Below are 22,163 nucleotides of genomic sequence, written 5' to 3'. Positions count from 1 at the left end.
ATTTCTATTTATGGGCTTGATGGTGTGCAAAACACTGTCTGCTCACACTTTTCCTACTTCTTTCTCACAACTGTGGGAGGCAGGTGCTAGTAAGCCCATTTTACAGAGGGAGAAGCTGAGGTTCCAAGAGGTTAAAATGAAGTAATAAAGTGTCAAGATTTGAAAGTTGGGAGCTCCAAGACTATCGTGTTTCTCAGGAGAGTGAGTTTCATATTGAGTTTCATGTAGAGTTTCATGTTCAGGTTAACAAGTGATTTCTAAAGTGCAAGATGGGGGCAATGTGGTCAGGAGGCAGATCATCAGGGAAAGGGCTTTCAAAAATTGCGGACTCCACGGAGTCCATCACAGGGTGGCCCCAAAGGCTATTTCCAGAGGAGCAGCCCAGGGGGGCGTCCGAATCTCGGTGGGCTTGAGAGCTGTTTGGCCGGGGAGAAGGTGGCAAGTCCCCTTGCAGGAAGCCTTCAGGCAAAGACCACCTAAGTGCCTTTGTGGTTGTTCTTGGATGGTCTCCGAGGGTCCTTTCCCGATCCAATTCAGAGCTGAGGAGAGACCTCCATCTTCCCGGAACACGAGTGTTAGGATTACAGTAAGTCAGAATTAGTGAGACAAGGCTTCTGGTGAGGAAGGGGGGGGAGAGAAATGGGGAGCAGAGAGAGCAGACCTTCACCCACCTCCTTACTCTGGCATAGCAGTTTTCTCAAGTCTCTGACTATCATGGGCAATGACCCCCCAAATCCTGCTTTTGGTTCCTCAAACTCAGCTCCCAGGACTTCAATCTCTCATCTCCCTAAACCACGCAGGGAGATAGTTCTACCTTGGACTTCCCCATCTCTCAAAACCGTCCCATCTATAATCCTGAACTCTGGAATTCCCCGACCACAGATATCCGGCCCTCCTCCATCCTCATTATAACCTCCGGCCCCACCATCCTCCCCCGAGGTTCTTAGAATCCTCCCTCCGAGTCCTCCCCTCACAACCTCAAGCCGGTCACTGGCTTTTTCCATCTACATTTCACTTGAGTCTCAGCCCACTTTTTCACAACTTATTAACTCCTACCTCCTCAGCTTCTCTGCCTGAGTGACTAAGCACCGACGGAGTAAAACCCTGACCTTGTTGCTGGGTCCCTCACAAATCCACAGGTCCTCAGACCCACACAGCGCTTCCTTCACTCGTCTCTGCTGACCTCCACTACACAGCAGGCAACAACCAGACGGGCCGCTCAAACTCAGATTTGGGACGAGGCCATTGAGTGTAACCCCTCACTGACAAGTAAGGAAGCGGAGGTCAAGAGAACACCAAGTGACTTGTTCAGGATCACAAGCTGCAGGGTCAGGAGCAGGACCCAAATCCGCGCCCGCCTGACTCCAAGCCCAGTGTGCCACACTCGTGGTTCAGAATTTCAGCTCAATTTAAGCATTTATCAAGTTCCTGCTGTGTCGGGTACAACACTCATTTCACGGGCCACTTTGAGGGCAGAAACTCCCTCTTTTCTGGGACTTAGAAATGAGAGCTCAAGGTCACGGGAGCCTGGACTCGGAGGGCAGCCCTGGCATGCCAGTCCTGTCTCCGAGGCAGCCCTCCGCCACCAAGCCAAGCAGGGCTCTTCAGCCGTCTGAGGGCCGGAGCAGCGTGGAAGTACGTCCTGCTCTTCCACGGTAAACCACCTTTCCAGTTCCAGAGAGCTCAACGACTCTCATCTCCTACTGAGAAGTGCCATCTTGAAAGGGCCATTTCCACAGAGACAGATTGGGCTACTTACAACAGGTCCCATCGATACCAGTGAGCAGTGGGCAGGCTTTGGGGCCTCGATGACTCTCCTGGAAGCCTTCTAAAGTCAGCATCATCGACAAATACCCACTAAGTGCTAGGCAGTGAGGAAAAACTAAATGTCTGCATGTGTGTGTGCTACACACATGCACATTCTATGTGTATGTGACACCTGGATACCTCCCGTGCACACTTATGCATCATGTGCATACACTTCTGCACTAGAGAAACGCACATTTCACTGGATCAGAAGGACTAAAAACCAGGTGTCTGTACTAGAAATGGACATTAGAAGTCAGGCTTTTTACACAGAGCTTCTTCTGAGGGTCCGGGCCAGGTTCAGTGTACCAGCAGCCCACCGATCCCTATCTAGGGTGAACAGCTGATAATGGCACATTTACCAAGTACTTTGTGGCTGTCATTCATCAGTCATCGAATGCTAAAATTGTTCACAAAAAACTATAGGTGAATACCGACTTAATTTGCTTTTTAGCAATTAAGAGAATCACAGCAGAATGTGATCACTAATTTCTGCCTATGATGAGGATTTCTCTTAAAATGTTTTTCAATGCATCAGTTAAAACATACAGGATTACAAAGAAGACCAATTAGATTTTGTCAGTTATCTTCCTCCTGACATTAGACCCTTAAATTTCTTGAGGGTAGGAATTGTCTAGCATAATGTCAGACATATAACAGGAGCTTAATAATATGACAAATATGACTATCAAGAGTATTTTAAAAACAAGTTTTCATCCTCAAGTGAAGAGCCCTTGCTCTAGAGGGAAATGGAATCTCACATCAAATCACAAGTGATAATCAACTGCTGCCGTCAGACTCTTCCTGGACAGAGACTGAGAGGGTGCCAAGTTCTGCAGAACCACTGTGCTCCTTTCTGGCTACACATGGGAGCCAAGCCAGAAGGAAAGCTACCCAACAGCTGGGCAAGAAATCGGATCAGGTTCCGGGCCTCCTCTCTGACCTCCCTGCCTCCAAGACCGAGGGTACCGAGTCCTCCCTGAAGCTTCTTCCAACTGGCGATGCGAGCCCAAGGATCAGAGCTTTCCTCCTAGACTAAGCCCACACTCCCAAGCACCAACTTCCTAGTTTGAGAAGGCACAGAAATCGCCCCTTCCCATCTCTTCTGCCTTCCCAACTCCTCTAAGAAGCTAACTTTGATCTCCCGCTGTGTCTCATGCACTGCTGCCTCCTTCCCTGGAGTCTAGTTTCGGAGAGCATAAAGCAGTGGCTGTCCAAGAAATCCCAGAAACCTCCCCACGGTGGCCAAGAGCCAGACACAGTCCGGATCCCAGCTTACCTTGTGTGCCAATATAAGCGTTCTTCTGCTTATAGCCATCCATGAAGCTGGCGTTGATGTAGTCTGTCTGGAAGAAAAAAGAAAGAAAACTCACTCATCTTGCACGGAAAAGTACGAGGGTGGGGCAGGAGACGACAGTGAATAAACAGTGCCGGCCCGATTCATGAAATGGCAGGAGGTCAGAGTCGGACCTCCTGGAATCCAGACTGAGCTCACGTGGAATGAGGTCATCTCCTCCATGTGACCTTGACACTTAGCTGAATCTTCTCCACTCAGAAGAGCAGAAAGGGCCCATTAAAGATGCCCAATCCTAACGGCTTCCTGGCTGCACTTCTCCATTTTCAGGGATTTAGGCTCCATTGAGTGAATGAGGGAAAAAGTAGACTGATAATTTAAGTGGGCGGTCAGCACAACTCTCCATCTAAATGTTCATAAATACAAATGGGTCCATGCACACTATGTCACCAAAAGACATCTCTCCCACCAAAGATGCAAAACATCACAACCAGGAGAGAAGCAGAAGGAAGAAACTGGAGCAGGCAAGTGTACTTGGCCACCAAAAATGAAGGACCTAAAACTCACCTCTGCCCATCACCGTGCAAAATCCTAAGCTGCCTAACACCCGTGCACAAATCTAGGGAAGTTACCTGAGGTTCTCCTGCCCCAACCGAGCCCAGTCACCCCAACAATATCATAATTATGTCCTTTTGCTCCAATAGGGGAGGGTCCCTAAGCTAAAATGTTTAGGAACTTTTGTACCCACCAGTCACGTAAGGCAGAAAGAGGAAAAGGATGGAGAAAGTTGCCATTATTACACAGTATTACTACTTCATGCCCGGAAAAAAGCCTGACTTCTGCTATTCACTGTGGAATTCAGGCTATACCCCCTCCCCGCCCTACCACCCTTTGGGGAGAGCACAATGACCAGCTACAGTCGTCGGTATCCTTCTCAAGCTAATGATCCTCACCTCATCAAAAGAGGCTGTTAGTCTAACTGAACAGTTCCTACTCATCCCTACTCATCACTGCCTTTGGACCATACCCTCCCCTAGAGCCACGGTAGTCAAGAACTGTCCAAATTCTGCCTGGCCCCTGACCACCACCTGGACATACCACCTTATAGTCAGAACCATACAAAGGGGGGCACATAGATGCATCACCTCTGCCTCAGTTACTCTGCCATGCACCCATTCTCCTCTCATGGAGGGCAGAGGTCCACTACACTAGCACCAGCCTGGCATTCTTAAAGTATGTCTCCTCAAGGCAAGAGTGCAAGTCAGGAAAGAGAGAAGCCATGGAGCACACAGCTGTCAGCTTCACCTTGGATACAAGATATATATATATACACACAAGCCAGAGGTTTTCATGTTGTCAAATGAGACTCCATTTACCAACACTGACTCTTATATTACACCTCTAAGAAAGCCAAGTGTGGAATTTGGAGCCCTTTGTTCTTTAATAGCTGAGAATCCCTAGAAATCAGAAATATTAACTGCAGAAGATTTTAGAATGGATGTGTTTTGGGACACAGAAGAGAGCCAGACACTCCACCCGAGACTGGTCAGATTTGACAGAAATTTTGACTAAGATTAAAGAAACAAAACTTAGGGATGAGAGGATAATTTGCAAATGATTTGGGGGACATAGTTAGACCACACCCTCTACTTGCATTCCCAGTGATCAGAGGAACCAAATTTAGGCAACAGTCTTCAGGTTAGTAGCTAGAAGAAAAGAGCTTTATTATTAATCCAAATTATTAATTTATAAATTAAATAAATAAATTATTAATTCTTATTAATCCAAAGAAAGCAGAGATGGTTTCATGGCTCACCCCTGACATGAGTGGGCAGCAGGCAAGTGGTGAGCTCGGGAGAGCGTCACACGCTCGGCCGGCTCCGAGTCACCGAAGACCAGAGGCGCTGGCTCCGAATCACAGACTTGGGATCAGCATGATGCCATCCTTCGGAGATGAAGGCGATTTCAACCGCATATTACCTTCCAAGGTGATGAACTTGGGCTAGGTGAGCCATGTTCTCATCCAGTCCCTCCAGTGAATGAGGGCATCATTTGCAAGTCAAGTGGACGGAGCTGGGTTGGGGACCAGACTAACATTGATGGGCATGGACACTGGACTCCAACCTATGCTCTCACATCATTGCTCCTACTATCTGCCCCCATAAGCCTGCGGGGTGCTATCCTTCTTTTGTGGGAATCTCTGGCTCCCTTCAAAGAAAATAAGTGTAAAAGGGGTCAAGAGTACAGGACTTGGAAACAAAAAAAACCCAATTTCTAATTCTGCCTCAGACACCGACTTGCTGTGTAATCATAGGTTCATTCCCTGACCTTCTTATCAGCCTCAGTATTCTCATTTGTAAAATGGGGACAACAAGAGCACTTGTCTCCCAGGCCCAGTGTTGAGTATCACGCTCCCAATTGTTGGGCCTGTCATTCATGGCCAATTCTGTGTGACCTCATAGACTTTGTCCAAGAGTTTTCTTGGCAAAGATACTGGAATGATTGGCCATTTCCTCTCCATATGTCTCCATTTTACAGATGAAGAATTAATAGGGGTTAAGTACTTGCCTAGGGTAACACAGCTAAATGTCTGAGGCTGGATTTGAACTCTGATCCTCCTGACTGTTCTATGCACTATTCCTCCTAGCTGCCACAAACACACCTTACAATGCTATAAAAATGCTAGCTGTCATTCACGTGATGAGACTTTTTCTAACTGGCTACTGCCGGTGCTCGCTGAGCTTCTCCCCTCATGACCAGCCACCTCCATATCCAGGTTAGTGGAACAGTGAATCCCCGGAAATGGGGTTCACACTCCTCTACCTGAAGCTATAATTATGTAAAACACGGTTACTGGTCCCAGCCCTGACAGAAAGCGTGAGCCCTTCACAGGAGCACTAACCAGGACTGGGCTATCTTTCCTTTGCAGACACTCTGGATTTGTTTCCCCTCAGCAGAATGTGAGCCACTTGAGGACAGGAATTTTATTTGTCTTTGTATTCCTGACTGAGAACGGCCCTGGCCCAAAGGAGACGAACTGCAGGCTGACCCAATCACTCAAAAGCAGAGCAAAATCACACTCCAGCAGAGTAAAAGGGGAATTCAGAGAACCACAAACTGTCAATTATTTAAAACATCTATACAGCACCTACTGTGCTCCAGGGACTATGCAAATGTTTTACAAACACCTTCCAATTAGATCCCCACAACAGTACTAAGGGGTAGGTGCTGCTACGATCCCTGTTTACAGATGAGAAAACTGAGGCAGAGATTAACTGCAACAGCTATTAAGTGTCTGAGGGCAGACTGGACCACAGGACTTCCTGACTCCAGACCGGGAACTCTGTCCTTTGTGTCCCCTTCCCTTGAAAGGGGAAGTTGAAAGGGATGTCAGAGATTTAGGATTCAATCCACTCATTGCTTGTCCTTCATCTCGAGGAGAACCAACACCATCACAGGGAGATGTCTCAACTTTTGAATGAACTGGATCTCAATGAGGCAGAGCTGCACAAAGCCAAGAGCATCCAGCGGAGGGCCACAGTCGGGGAGACCAGTGATGAACCAGGACGCGGTGGGTGACCTTGGCGTCTCCAACGTCCGGCCGAGCACAGCACGGAGCCCACTTCCGGACCCTGGAACAAACTGTTCCCGTGGCCCGCTCCACCAAGGGAGGCCTTCGCAAGCTGGGGGAGCCCATCAGCTTCCTTCCGCCTGGTGTAGCCGGTCTCCGGCCAGGCTGTGGCTGCTGGGCGAGCCCCGGCTTCTGGGCGCCCAGGTGAGAGCCGTCAACCCCAGAGGTGGACGGGCAGCCCTGAAAGGGGCTCGGCAGGGCCTCCCACCGGAGGCAGTCCTCCTGAGCGCCCTGTGCCCTTTCTGGATTATAAGACGGTGATCTCCAGATAAGGAAAGACCCGGTAACGGCCAAATATTTCAGGGGCATCCCAGTCTGGAACCCAGCTTTCTGAATCAGGCTTTCTCTGAGCTTCCCTTTGGCGTCTTTCCCCACTCCTCGTGGAAGGGAAGCCTTTACGTGTATCACTTACCTGGGTGATACCGCTCCCTTTGGTCAGCTTCACGCGGGTTTGGTCCAGGCACGGCACGTCGCCATATCGGTTTTTCTCCAAGTTACCCGGTGACCTGGGGGCAAGGGCAGACCAACAGAACCAACGTCAGACACCTTTACAAGCCAGCCGTCAATAAACGCTTCGGACCAAGAAACCTTGAAGAGAATTCAGGTTTCTGATCATCTAGAATTTATTTCCGGAGGGAATTTTGGGGAGCTTACAAAACTGAACACATATGGAGTGAGATAATTAAAGGCAAAAACCAGAAAACCAGTTGAAAGGACCAAATAAAGATGGCACCAGGTACCTCTGGCACTGTGCACAAGCCCCAGGCAAGAGGAGAGCCTGCTGTCTATCCCACAAGCCCCAACGACTGAAAGGTTCCGCTTTGTAAGCAAATCCACGGACCCCTTCATGTGGGACAGAGACTGAAGGCTGTGTGAGGGCCATGCGACGCTTCACTAATAACGAAGACAGAGAAGCTGTCTGTTGGGACTGAGCCAATCCCAAGCGGACCTCCTCCTGTCGTTTTCCCCACAAGGAAGAGAGGGGGACGGGACGATCTCAGTCCCCCGAGTAGGGCGGTCCCCGTTTAGCTAGCATCCTTCCCTACCGGCAGGGGCCTGGCTTCAAAGCCAAGGAGACACCCCAGGCCACGGAAGAACCAGGAGGTCCGCCTCAGGCCCTGCCCCCCCCATCCCCGCCCTGTGCCGTGCCCAGGGGAGCAGCTTGTCGTCTCCACTCACATGGAGCAGTGGAAGGTGCCCACGGGGTTCTCTCGGCGAATGTCCTCATACTCTTCGTAAATGCCCCGCTTCTGCCTGTGCTTGAAGTGCTCCAGCAGCTCCACGATGGTCATGGCCTGGGGGCCCGGGACGTGCACCGAGTCGCCATCCCCAGAGGGGGTGAGAGCCAGTAAGATGATTTCATCGAGAGGGTCCAGGTGGCCATTCACTTGGGGGAGGAACTGGAAGTTCCAGCTGGAGAGGTCCAACTTGATGTAGCCTCCCAGGCTTTCGGGAAGGCACTCCCGGGGCAGATGCTGGGTCAGCTCACTCGTCCTCATTATCTGAATCTGGACGGGCAGAAGCAGGAGGCAGTGAGATGGACAGACAACGAATAAAGGAAGAATTCTGCTTACAAGGGAGCTGGGAAACAAACAGGATTTAACTGAAACACAGGGAACACCAGGAAAGGAAATGGGGTGGGTCTCATCTGTCCCGTGACGTTTCCAGGCGTGAGACGGGAGGGCAGCATTTCTCTTTAGCAAAGTCTTGAGAAGGGTGCCTCCGCTCCCCAGTGTGCCCCAGCTGCCCCTAAGAGCACCTCTCTCTCAGGTTCAAACAATTTGCATTTGTATATTTATTTTTTAAGGTTAAGAAACATTTGGCTCGAAATCGCCTTATTTCATCAATCAGTGTCCTACAGGCGAGTATTACAGGTACCAACCGTCATCTTCATTTAGAGCTAAGTTGGCTGCTAAGTTACGTGCAGTTAGGAAACACTGGGTCATTTTTGATCCTCAATCTCCTTTAAAACAAGATGAGGAGCAGAAGGTTTGGGCTCATTTCTGAGCCTGGTCATCATTATCCTACCCAACTCGGTCTTGACTCTTTTTCTCCCCATATCTCGGTACAATGGGCTATAAAACGGGCAGGAATGCTGCTCCTGCTTGTCCATGTCTAATGTACCACGTGTCAAAAGGGAAGGAGGCCGGGTCACAAAAGCCTTCTGAATCCCGCTCCGAGTCACTGGGTTTCAAAGCATTCTGAGGGAAATTTGTGCTCACTAATCCTGGCACACGTGATCATCTGTAAGGCAACAACCCCGCTTTGAAGTTTAAAAGTAGGATTGTTGGACCTGGAGAGAAAGGATTAAATGGCTACCAGAGACAGAAAGTGGAGTTTCCTGTTTCTATGATCATTTCTCTTCAATTACATCATTTTTGTTAGATTTGGCTCAACACTGAAGGAGGGCACAGCAGTAAGCAAAAAAAGTTGGGGCAAGTGACCATCTCCCCCCGCCCCCCCCCCATCCTCCCACTTCCTTCTCCAGCTGAAGGGGCTCCCCCTCCCACACAGGCACACTCAGCCCTCCTTACCCTCTCGCGGACTTTGTCCTTCAGTAGGATACTGATGATGGAATAGGGTACTCGGAACCACATGGGCGCCCCTACAATCAACACCTTCTTCAGCCGAGCCGGGAAGGCTCCCTGCGGATGGCACACACATGCATGTGGAAATGCAAATCACACTCCAATGAACAGAAAGAATAAGACGGCGCTTTCAGCAATCTCAGCCCAGGACTCTGGTTTCTAGCCCCCTTCGGGGTTCTTACCACTAGCAATCCAGGAAACAAGCAAGCATTTATTAAGCATCTACTGGGTGATGGACACTGGACTAGCACTGGGGAATGTAACGATTAAGTAAAATAGGCCCCGTTCTCAAAGGAGAGAGCAGACACAGAGGTTCACACAAAACACGCTGGTACATTCAAAGCACATGTGACCTTGCAGGAGAAGGCACGTTACCGGCTGGGGGACCCCAAAAGGCTGAGGTGCCACAGATGAAGGAGCCAGAGAGATCCACGCTTTGGCCATTTAAGGCGCAAGGAAGGGTCAGACGGGAGGGAGGCTGCAGAGGAAGGAGAGAAAGGGTTTGGCCCAGCCTGGATAAGGGAGGTTTGGAGAGAGACGAGCTGAGGAACACACTGAAGCCTCAGGCTCAGGTAACTGAAGGATGGGGATGCTCTCCACCAAAATAAGGATGATCAGAAGGAAGGCAGGTTCGGGGGGGCACGAGGAGGAGCTGTGATCTGGACATTATTAAGTGTGAGATGCAAACAGAAGTCGCCCACACAGAGATAATAGCCAAGGCAGGCTGCTGACGGGGCCACCAAGTGAAGGAACACAGCGGGAGAAGGAGAGGATGCAAGACAGAGCTTTGGGGGCTCCTACAACAAGGGGATGGAAGAAGTTTACAGCTGGGGTTCCAGCAGTAGTAGAGAAAAACTACCTGGAAGGGAATTAGAATCATAAATAGGCTTACTTTAGAGAAATAATTGTATATTCTTAGTGCATCATGTCCCAATTTCTCGTTATAGAAAAAAAGAATGTTTCTAAGTAGTTTATTGATCAAAACTTGTTCTGATATTTTTCATCAGCAGTTTGCTTATAAAATGAACAACTTTCTTAGAAGATTTCTCTGGTCATCCATTTTTTTATTCCTATTATATAGTAGGATTAAAATTGAATTTAGAGCCAGTGTGACTGACACTGGATATTGGATTTCAAAATATTTTTTCCCCTTAAAAATGGGGGGGGGGGGCGGAAATAATTGACCTTGCATAATGTTAGGGCTTTTAATATGTCTAATAATAAAGATAACAATAAGCCTCCACTTCAATTCAACAAATACATTCCATGTTTTTGGGACACAAAAATACATACATGTTCCCTGACCAAGGGGAGTCTAACTGGAGGGTGGAGGATGGATGGTGGAAGGTGCTATTAAATATACGGTATATACGCCAGAAAGTAGAAAGGAGAGGTCCAAAAGGAGGATGACAGCAGCTGGAGGAGAGCTTTGCCCCATCAGCTAGCAGGAAATGCTGAGGAAGGTCATGGAGGAGATGGCAATACTTTCCATCAGAAAGAAAGAAGGGGTGTGTAAAAACACAGGATGGAACGAGGGAAGGGAGTGGGCCAACCTGGCTAGACTATGAAACAGGGGCTAAAGGACAGATCTGAGAAAACAGACTGCAACATGGTCACTGAGTAGGGTAAAGAGAACACTTCTGGCTCTTGGTTCGTGTTCCTCCCCTCCTACTTTACCTCTTGAATCTCTTCCCATCTTTCAAATTCAGCTCAAATACCACTTTCTATCTTAACTTCCAAATCAAAAAGAGTCTTCTCTCTTTAGATTTCACATGGCATTTTCTTCCACGCTTTCTGTCCCATTTGTTGTTTGTTCCCTCTCCTCTCCACACCCTCCCCCATGATCTATATGCTGTATTTGGTGGTGTTAATTAGAGCCCGCCAGAAAGGGTTTTTTACCAAACCAGGGTGGGTCCTGCTGTATCTTCTAGTCCGTGATCTCCGAAGTCCGCAGGGGGCAGGACTCCGAGGGTGGACGATCCATCAGTCAGAGGGTAGAAAATCACCTCCCACTCTCCGGGCAGCATCAATCCAGGCCCTGTGTCCCACAAAACTACACCTTCTCTTTCCCCATCCTACAATACTCCCATAGCACGTGGCCTCCCATGGCCCAGCGAGTTCCCAACCTCTCCTCACCTTCAGCAGCCCAGGCGGCTATAATCCCTAGGACCTGAACAGAGGACCTGCGCGGCCCCTTCTCTGCAATCATCACCATCATTTTGGTGAATTCTGACCTATTCTATTGTAAAAGCCTCCTAAGTAGTTGGGAACCAACAGGGACAGCAACATCAGGGAACAACCAGAGAATAACAGGCTGAGGAATTCAAGGACAGAGGCCAGTACATTGTTTAAATGATCTACGAAAGGTCAAGAACCTGGATGGAGAGAAGCAAAGCCAGAACAAGCGCCACGGCCTGGGAGGACACGGCGAGATGGAGAGACCGGGAATTCTTTTAGAGAGCAGGAAAATAGGTGGTTGGGCAGGGACCTAGGAGAGGCAATTTGTGGAGCTGGAGGCCATGGTGCAGCGCTAAGGAGGCCTGGTGATCCAACTGGTCCATCCCAGCCACTACAGGCTTTTAGTTGTTATTGTTTTGAATAAAACAAATATTTGGCTCCAAACAGTTCTGTGATGCTTTAATCCTTTCACATGAATCCTTCAGTATTCTTAATGAGGTTTTTTTCCCCATAACATAAACTCGGGGGCAACTAGGGGGCGCAGTGGATAGAGCACCAGCCTGAATTCAGGAGGACCCGAGTTCAAATCTGGTCTCAGACACTTAACACTTCCAGCTGTGTGACCCTGGGCAAGTCACTTAATCCCAGCCTCAAAAAAAAAAAAAAAAAAAAAAAAAGACCCATCACAAACTCTGGCTGAAAATTTTGGCTCCCATTATTAAAATGGGTCACATGGTTAAAGAATATGAACAGTTTTTCAATAAAGAAATCAAAACTATATATTCTTATGTTAAAAAAAAAAGGTGGCCTAAACCATTGTTGATTACAGAAACATACATTAAAACAGCTTTGGGATATCATCTTACGCCTATCAGACTGGCTACGATGATAGATTCCTTCAGCTGGGGAATGGCCAACAAGTAGTGGTGGTTAAGGAATACTACTGAGATGTAAGAAATACGCTGGTTGGTTTGGAAAAACATGGACCTTTGAAGGAAGATGACACTATACATATTTATTTCTCTGGAAGTAGAGAGCATCTCATATATACATGTTTGTGTTTATACTCATATGCATACTGATATAGACATATATGCATATGTATTAAGCATTTAATAATAACCTTCTGTAGAGCCGAGTATGGTGGGAGGGAGAAAAAAATAAAAAGTGTATGGTAAAGAACAAAAGAAAAATTAAAAGGAAGCACAGAAAAGCAGGGGAGCTTTGAAAATAACATGTAGTATTTATTCCATAATTTTTAAAGTAAACAGTCTGAAATGAAAATGTATGGTTTTATATTGAATCCTCTTCTATATTCTTCTGTGTAGATGGAAATATTTTTCCTCTTTTTGTGTGCAAGTTTAAAATGAATATTTTTAAAAAATATATATCTAACAAAATAAAGTTAAACACCAAAACATGATCAAGCCCATGAATGTAACCACTAAACACTTTTTACATAAACACACAAGAAGCCATAAATAAATGGGGAGAGCTATCTGCTGCTCTTGATTTGATATCAGACTAACAAGGAGATGTTTTGCAGAAATAGACAAAGTCACAAAATTCATTTGAAGAAACATAAGAATCTTAGGGGAAGTGAGAAAAGAATGAAGGAGTGGTGAAAATTGCCAAATTTCAAATGACAAAGAAAACATTAAATAGATTAAACAAACAAATCCCAGAAATAATTCAAATATGGTAGCCCTATATTCAATAAAGCTAAGAATATAAACTTCTTGGGGGAAAGTTCCCTATTAGGAGTATGTGACCTAAATATAAAGGTCATATTATAAAGACATTAGAGAACAGAAGGAAGTACTCTTTACAACCTTAATCCAACAAGGGGCAGAAAAAAATAAAAAAAAGATGAGATAATTTTGAATACATAAGATAAAAAAATCCTGTGTTAAAAAAAAATTCAAAAGAGCTAAAATAGAAACTGTTGGTGGGGAGAAGAGGAAAAAAAACAAACCAATCACTTTTGCATCAAATGCATCTGATCTTAAAATAAAAACGAAAGACCAAGAGTCATCCCCAAAAGATAAGTAGTCAAAGGAGATAAACTGTTTCAAAAGGAGAATTAAAAACTTTATGGCACTAACAAGAATGCAAATTTTTTTGAAAATTGAGTATTTATCAGTTATTTTATCATTTTTGCCAGTTTTTTAAAGTAACAGAATGTCAATGTTGGAGTGGGCTAGGGAGAAAGTGGCACATGAATTCAATACTGGTAGAGCTAAAACTTGGTTTAATTGTTGTGGAAACTATTTGAAATTAGATTTTTAAAAATTACTCAATTGTTTATATTCTTTGAGCCAGCAATCCCATTATTGGGACCATACCCTGAAAGTTCAGAGAATGTCCCCAAATAGGCTAAAATATTTATAGGAACCCTTTTTGTGGTAGTAAAGAACTAGAATTCATTCAAACAGGAAACCATCCACTCGAGAACGACTGAAAAGGTGGGGCAATGAGTATACCTGAATATTGCTGGGCAGTAAAAAGTGCCAAATGTGAAAAATTCAGAGAAACACGGGAAGACCCATGGAAATTGATCAGTATGAAGTGAGTAGGACCAGAAGAACCAAATGTACAATGCTTACAATAACATAAATGTATGTAATACTAAGAAGAACCCTTTGTCTTCATCCTGGAGAAGAAAGAAAGAAATATCACCCTCCTCCTGGCAGAAAGGGAGAGCAGGGCTTTACTTTGCAGACACTAGTAGTTCAACGATGTTGTTTACATGTGAACTGCTTCTGATCAACCTTTCCTGATAACAAAAGAGATTCAATATGGAGAGGGGGAGAGGCGCCATATTTGGAAATGACAATATGATGGATGGAAAAGACATTATTAGAATACGTCACACACACCCCAGGAAGAAAACAGCTTAGCATAGTGCCTGGCTCCCAGTAGGTGTTAAATAAATGCTTGTGTCTTTCTCTTTCTTCTTTCCTTCCATCATACCCTATCAAGTTTCTCTTTGTACTTTCCAAAGAGTTTTGGACAGTTTATCATACATTTTCCTAACTGCTATTTAGTTTTATTTTTCTTTCCTCAAGAATCAAATTCGTTTGGCTTTGCATTATCTTAAACTCTCTTAATCAGCATCTGCTATAATTAGAAAGAAGCCCAAAGATTATTCCATCCTTAGAATCTCCTCAGGAGAGCCCTTCAGGATAATCTCTTCCCTCTCAATTCTAGATTCTGCATTTCTTTGTGGCTTCCATAACAAAAGTCTTGCCTCAGAAATTATTTTCTCCCTAAGGAGAAATTCAAATTTCTTCTAAGTCTGCTAGGTAGAAGGGGTAAGAAAGGAAAGTCAATTTGCCCGTTTTCTTAAAGCAAAGGATTACAAAACTATTCCTTTTAAAAGCTATTCTTGTAAAGAAGTCATAGTCCTTTGGGCCAATCTAAATAATGCTTAAATCTTGCTTCTATGCAGTGACAAAACTAGAAATCTGAGAAATTCACTATTAAAACTTCAAAAATCTACCTTTGTTCACTTAGAAATGCAGAGATTTAGGTCCTTTCCTAAAGTTGGGAACTGCATATCTTTTTTTTTTTTTTTAATTCTTTTTATTTTTTAGTATTCTATTTTTTTTTTCTGAGACAATTGGGGTTAAGTGACTTGCCCAGGGTCACACAGCCAGGAAGTGTTAAGTGTCTGAGACCAGATTTGAACTCTGGTCCTCCTGAATTCAAGGCTGGTGCCCTATCCACTGCGCCCCCTAGCTGCCCCTGGAACTGCATATCTTTGTGTTAAAAATCACAATAGTTTAAATCAAACAGAAATCTCAATCTGAGAGCATGAGTAACTTGTGCATTAACTTTTTTTTTCTTTCCCAACCACAGAGGAACTCCAATATTAACAAGATTAACAAAGTTGAAGGTGGAAAAAGCCATATTTCAAAACTTATGGTCTCAAAGTCATGTATTTCAAATAAATCTAGCTCAAATACTCAACTTGCCTGTGAAATCTTGGAAATACCGACTCATAAAGATCTTTTGGGAGAGATAAGGGGCCAGTCACCTTGTTCATCTCTTCACCTTCATCTAGCCACTTTGTCCTAAAAGCTCCCTAGGGAAGGGATATCTACCCTACTCTTTGGGAGTCCATAACAGAACGGAGGAGACGAGAGCCCGCCTGCATCCTTACAGGTTCCTTACCTTCAGGAGGTTTAGGACTTTCTTGCCAAGGTCTAGCTCGAAGTTGTTATAATTGGAACCCCCCATGTCGTAGATAAACACTAGTCCATTCCTTTGAGTTTCAAAACTGTAAGCCAACAAACAAACATAGTGAGAAGATGAATGGGGTGAAACAAAGACATACACAGAAACGCGTGTCCAGAGATGGAAGTATATTTTTCTGCCTCCCTCAGAAAGTTCCCCTTCACTCGGTCTTCTCAGGAGGCTGGGGGACTCCTTGTCAGGGTGGGCTTGAAGGGTTCAGCTTGGAATAGACCAGATTACGAACAGAGTATGAACCAAAATGACTGCTTTCTTATAGCGATCATCCCCATGATTTACCTTCGGAATGCACCATAATCGTGAGCTCCGATCTGCCAGGCTGCCTCTAGAGATCACTGAATATGATCTAAAAATCTAAATTTTAGAGATCTAAAATGAAAAGTGACCTCAGAGGTCCTCACTCTGCAAACGGTGATGGGCGAGACAGAGGCAGGTAAAGTGTTGCCAGGGCTCTGCAAGCAGAAGCATCAGAGGAGAGATCCCGACTGGGTGCTCTTGTTCAGAGCCAATGTCCTTGCCCTGCACGTCCATCACGAGGCATCCAAGCAGTGCCCCCAAGTAAAGCACCCAGATCCACCTTGGGACTTTGGACGCTGCCCAGGAGGATCCCAATTCTAGGTGCTAACTCTGAAACAGGAGCCTAGGGCTTCTTCCAGATCACAGGGGTTTTCACCTTCTGATATCGGAATGGAAAGGGGGCAACACACCAAGTGCCTATAGACGGCACATGAACGTATAGGAAGAAACGGAAGGAGCTTGTAAAAGGGACATATGTCGGCAGAAAGCCGGGATCTACCAATTTTAGCTCTGAGAACACGAGGACGGTCCTTCATTCCCTCCTGCACGCGCACAGCGCCGACTGTCCAGACCAGACAGGTCAGTTACTGGGCTGGATTCCCTCTCCGGCACACCTGAGCCAGATCCAGAATCCCAACCTCAAAGGGATGCAGAAGGAACGCTTTATGGAGAAGCAGGAGAAAAAGGCCCTGCTCCCATCTCATGCATATTAGTCAGGTGATCTTAAGCAAGACATTTAACTTCTGGAACCTGCTTCCTCATCTACCAAAGGAGGGCCCAGATTCAGGTGCTTTCTTGCTCTGACATTCTCTGGTTTGTGAAAGGGTTTCCTGAATTTGTCTTTTTGAGTTGCCATTTTTTCCAGATTCTAGGAATATATTTTGCTTTATAGATGCTCTCCAAAGCCATGTCAAGAGTCTGTATCTACTCGCAATTAAAAACAAAAACATCAAAATACAAATGTCTCATATTAGAGACCTCAGGGCCATTTTGCTTCATGAGTCATGTTTCTTTAACTTTTTAATATAATTCTAGGGGAAAACACACATAGCAGAAATGGCATTTGAAAAATCTCCAAGTGCATACGTAAGTGCTTACAAGTTTTTCCAAATGGTTTGGTTTCAAATTTCCCCTCTAGATCCTTTAAAATATATACACACACACATGTAGCCACACAAACGCAGACACACATATATATGTGTATATACAAACACATGCTTGCACACAACAACTCACTAAAATCATAGAGGCTAAATTGATTCAGGGGAACTTTAGCAGAATTCTGGGGACATTTAACTGAGCCTGGGTACTTTCTGTCTATAAGGTCACATACTTCCAAATTCAAGGTAACAGGAGTCTCCCTTTCAGTAAAACATCCTGGAATACAACAGGAAGGATGCAAACAAACTCAGTGCCCAAGAGAAAGCAGAAAGTGGGAAGTCTAGGCAGGAATCTGTACTGCTCAAGCTAAGCACCCAAGACCCACCCAGTTGAGCTCTGCATAGAAACATTAAGTAAATACAAATCAAACAGACACTGACCCTTTCCAAGGGGAAGCTTTCCATTCCCAATAAAATAAACAATGATCTCTCTGACTTCCGGTCTTTTAGTTACAAAGCATGGAATTAATTGTGCAAAAATGGACTCTCACGTACCAGTCGTTCATTCATTCACTCATCCATCACACATACCGAGCCCTTTCTATCCTCATTACCCTGGGTTACACGCTAATAATGCCAGTACAAAGACCTATAAACCATGGGAGCTTAAGACTTAGCTGGGAAAACCAAGCAGAAAGAGATAAGAGATTAAATAACATCACAAAGGAGCAGCTAGTTGATGCAGTGGATAGAGCACCAGCCCTGAAGTCAGGATGGACCCAAGTTCAAATGTGACCCAAGACATTTAACACGTCCTGGTTGTGTGACCCTGGACAAGTCACTTAATTCTAATTGCCTCAGCAAAAAAAAAATAAAATAAATAAATAATAACATCACAAAGAAATGCATGGCAGTCAAATGGCATGTGGTTGTAAATACTGCAAGCTTCACTGATGTGGATAAATTTAAACTAGAGCTTGAAGGGGGTATCAGCTTTGGATATAAAGGAAAAAAGCAGCTTAAGTGAAGGCATGAAGTAAAACTCTATATGGCATGTTTGGGGGCAACAAAACACAAATCCTTCAGGTTGGAAGGGAAGAGCTCACAAAGTGTTAAAAGTTAAGTTGGACAAACTGAAGCCAAATGAAAAATATAACTCAGACTTTCATTTTCTCTGCTTTTGAACCTCCAATGGCTGTCCGTTCCCTATAGAATAGTTATATTTTTCATTTGGAGGTTCAAAAGCAGAGAAATGACAAAATGAAAACGTTTTAGAAAGATAAACAGGGTTGGGGAAAAAAAACATGGGGCCCTGATTAGCTGGGTGACTTTGCATAAATAAGTCCCTCTAATTTCTCCGGGCCTCACTTACCTAGCTGACCTGTATTCCCATGATTCTATTAAATCAATTTATCCATCTGGAAAATGAAAGTCTGAGTCACTACACCAAGGATCCTAACTCCTTGTGAAAGCTTCATAAAACTCTCCACTGTTCTTATACAAAGAAGGGCAAAATGCCCTTCTGGGAGAAGAGTGTGGAGCTGAATCCCTGCCTGGAAACCATTCAAGGAGGAAGAGTTGGGAAATTCCAAACCCCGGCTTTGAGAAAGAGAATGAATCTGGAAGTACAATGTCAACCCGGTAGCAACTTTTCATGGAGAATACCATACCTGCAGTTGTACCAAACCTCTATCAAGTGGAGAGAAGCATTACCTTCCAAAGGAGCCATGGAAATCACCAGCAAGAAGGAAACAAGCACTTACTAAGCACCACTTACTGTGCACCACTAGGCACTGGGCTAAGTACTTTACAAACTGTCCCCCTCATGTATCTAGTCAATCCCCCCCATCCTTCTAGTGAAACTTGCCTCTCCAAGATCACCAATGGCCATCAAAGATCAAAGACAATTTGTAGTTACCTTCCAGTCTCTTCTTTCCACCCTTTCAATGTCTTCTAGATAATCCCTTCCGATAATGTAGTCTACTCCCGTGACTTTAACTAGCAATTTAAGTGGATCTCCACGTCTGAGCCTGCATTCTCTCCCAACTTTCAGATCCTCATTCTCGGCTGCATGCCGAAAGCAAAGTAACCACCTGAAGATTCCTCCAAACCTATCTCTCCTCCGACTTCCCCATTTCTGCCCTTGACCAGATTCTAAATCTCAGAGTCCTCCCTCCCTTTCCCTCTTCACTTGCTCGCTGTACTCCTCATATCTAGTGTCAGTAGTGTTCATCAATCCTGGGCACTTTCAGTTCCAATGATCTTGTGATAGAGCCATCGGCACCCAGAGAAAAGACTGTGGGGACTGAGTGTGGACCACGACTCAGTATTTTCACCTTTTTTGTTGTTGTTTGCTTGCATTTTGTTTTCTCTCTTTTTTCAAATCTGATTTCTCTTGTACCACATAATAAATGTGGAAATATGTATAGCAGAATTGCACATATGTAACATAGATTAGATTACTTGCTGTCTAGGGGAAGGGGTGAAAGGAGGGGAAAATGTGCAACACAAGGTTTTGCAAGGGTGAATGTTGAAAACTATCTTTGCATATGTTTTGAAAATAAAAAGTTTTAATAAAAAAATTAGTTAAAAAAATTCCTGGGTACTTACCTTATCTTTAGTACCCAGCCCCTCTGCCATTACCCTCATTCAAGCTTTCAAAGTTCTCTTCTAGAGCAATTTAAGAAGCTATAAATGATCCTTTCATCTCTACTTTCAACATGTGCCATTTCATACTTCCCACTGCTACCAGAACAAATTTCCAACAGCTCTGATCATTTTATCCCCCCAAAAAACTTTCAATGGTGCTCATCATCTAGTAATTAAATATATTCCAAGCTCCTTAGGCTGGCATTCAAGACCCTCCATGATCTGGGTGTGATGGATTTGTGGCCTCATTCCCAACACTTCCTCTCAAAGGACCTTATATTCCATCCAGTGTGGACTTGAATACCTTCATCCCTTTGCTCATGCTCTTTACCAAAAATTTAACATTCTTATAGCCATCAACATTCAACCTGTCCTTTAAGGTCCTACTCTTCTTCCCTCAAACCTTCTCTACTCCACCAGAAGTGATCTGATCTTTCCCTCCTCCGAATGCCTGCAGAATTTTTTTGTACCTCTGTACTGGAGCCAATTCATTCTAGGTAGGTGGTTGTTGTAGGTAAGAAAAGCCAGGCACATCCTCTTGACTAGATGCTTGAAGGCAGGACCATCTCTTGTTCACCTCCCCAAAGGGCCCCACGTACAGAGAGAGGTCAAGGGAGGAGCAGAGATTCGAGCCTGACCTAAGGCTGCAGTCATCAGCATCTCTGACCTTCACTGCATCTCAGCCTCCGTAGCCGCTCGAGACGAAAGGGCCACCAGAGGCAGTTAACTACAGCACTCACAGCAACATTCACGAAGTTCTTGTACGTGCACATCCATGGCAGCCCTGTCTCCTTTCCCCAAGCACGAGAGGTTTCTTACTGGCTTTTTCATTTTCTCCCAGAGCCCAGCCCAATGTCAGGATTTAACAGCTGAATGGAATTTTTAGAAATGGTCCCGAGAAACAGGCACCAGAAATGAGAAGACTGGAGTTCATTCACGTCATCAAAATTTAATGAACAAGGTGCTGAACTGGCGAACAAAGGCAGAAAACACAACCTACTTGAAAAAGAGACTCCTGTATCCTCACATCAGTTCAATCACTGATGCAAGCTGAACTTTTACTGTTATCTTGCCTATCTCTGAACCTCAAAATGTTATTATGAAGGTCAATGAAATGGGAAAGGACTTGGGGGGGGAAAAACTCAAGTACTGTACAAATGCAAAGTAGTATCAATGTTATTCAATCAACGGGGATATTTGACCTCCTGGCTAGTTCTCCAAGAGCAGAACGTTTATTCATGATTAACGTTGCCAAGGTGATGTCTGTCCGTGGTAGAGAAAGGGCAAGCTGCGAGGAGGGTTGTCTGAGGCACAGGATGGGCAGAATCCTCTCTCTGTATAAACCTCTGAATAAACAGAGGCAGGAAGATGGGAAACCAACACCTGTGAGTACTCCCTCCCCTGTATTTAGAACCTCAGGAGATTATGTAGGAGAAGGGTTCTTAACCTAAGATTTATGAACTTGGTTTTTGGGGTTTGGGTTGTTTTTTTTTTTTTTTAATCATTCTGATAACTGTATTTCAACATAATTAGTGTTCTCAGTATTCCTATGTATTTTACTCTGTGGTTTAAAGAATATGATTCTGAGAAGGGGCCCATAGGCTTCCTTCCCCAGGTTGCTGCCAAAGGGCTTGTGACACATAAAAGATTTGAAGAACGCCTGATCTAGGACAACTCTTAGATGAAGAAACCGAGGCTCCGAGCCGACCCTGCAGGCTAGCAGCCAGGCTAGAAGCAAAACCAGATTTCTTCAATCTCTGTCTAGCAACTTCCCTACAAAGAATGTTGTTACAGAACCTTTAACAGAGCCTGGAGAATAAAGACACAGAATCCACCCACATCAGTGGGGCTTAAGTTAACTCTAAGGGGCAGCCTGCACCGTGTCTCACGTAGCTCCTAGCACGAGACTGGGCAGACTGAACAAAGAGCTCATCTCAAGAGCTGGAAGGGACCCTAGAGGTCAACCAGTGTAGCTCCCTCTCAAAAACCCCAAAGACTCCAATGCTGGGAACTCATCACTTCCCCAACCAAGCCTATTCACTCTTGGACAGCTCTAAGCATTAGGAAAGTTTTCCTTAAGTTGAACTAAAATATGGCTCTTCGTATCCTCCATTCATTGCTCAGAGTTCTAAATTCTGCCATCCAACAACCCAAGCCTTTTGGGTGTTTGACAGCAGTTACTGCGGTCCCTTCAAGTCTTTCCTCAGTTCCTCGGGTAGATTCTCAGATGCTGTGCTGGGGGTGCCCTTCACCATTCATACTGACCAGTCTCCTAGGACCCCCCCCCATGATCAAATTTAATAATCCAAAAGTACTGTGGCAGAGTATGGATGACCTCGAACCTCCTTGGCTCCGGACACTAC

The 22,163-nt window shown here is 45.1% G+C and overlaps 1 protein-coding gene across 1 annotated transcript in view; it reads right to left on the bottom strand.

Annotated features, from left to right (window-relative positions):
* The window catches only part of PTPN9 (protein tyrosine phosphatase non-receptor type 9), a 62,357-nt gene that overhangs the window by 14,530 nt on the left and 25,664 nt on the right, over positions 1–22,163 (bottom strand). The window contains 5 exon segments of the mRNA XM_074296940.1: positions 3,086–3,152; positions 7,144–7,237; positions 7,911–8,239; positions 9,266–9,376; positions 15,674–15,779. Of these exon segments, the coding sequence (XP_074153041.1) occupies positions 3,086–3,152; positions 7,144–7,237; positions 7,911–8,239; positions 9,266–9,376; positions 15,674–15,779 (707 nt within the window).

Source organism: Sminthopsis crassicaudata, chromosome 2, assembly GCF_048593235.1.
Source record: "Sminthopsis crassicaudata isolate SCR6 chromosome 2, ASM4859323v1, whole genome shotgun sequence".
In the NCBI taxonomy this organism is placed as follows: domain Eukaryota; kingdom Metazoa; phylum Chordata; class Mammalia; order Dasyuromorphia; family Dasyuridae; genus Sminthopsis; species Sminthopsis crassicaudata.
This window is presented reverse-complemented; position numbering and strand designations above follow the sequence as displayed.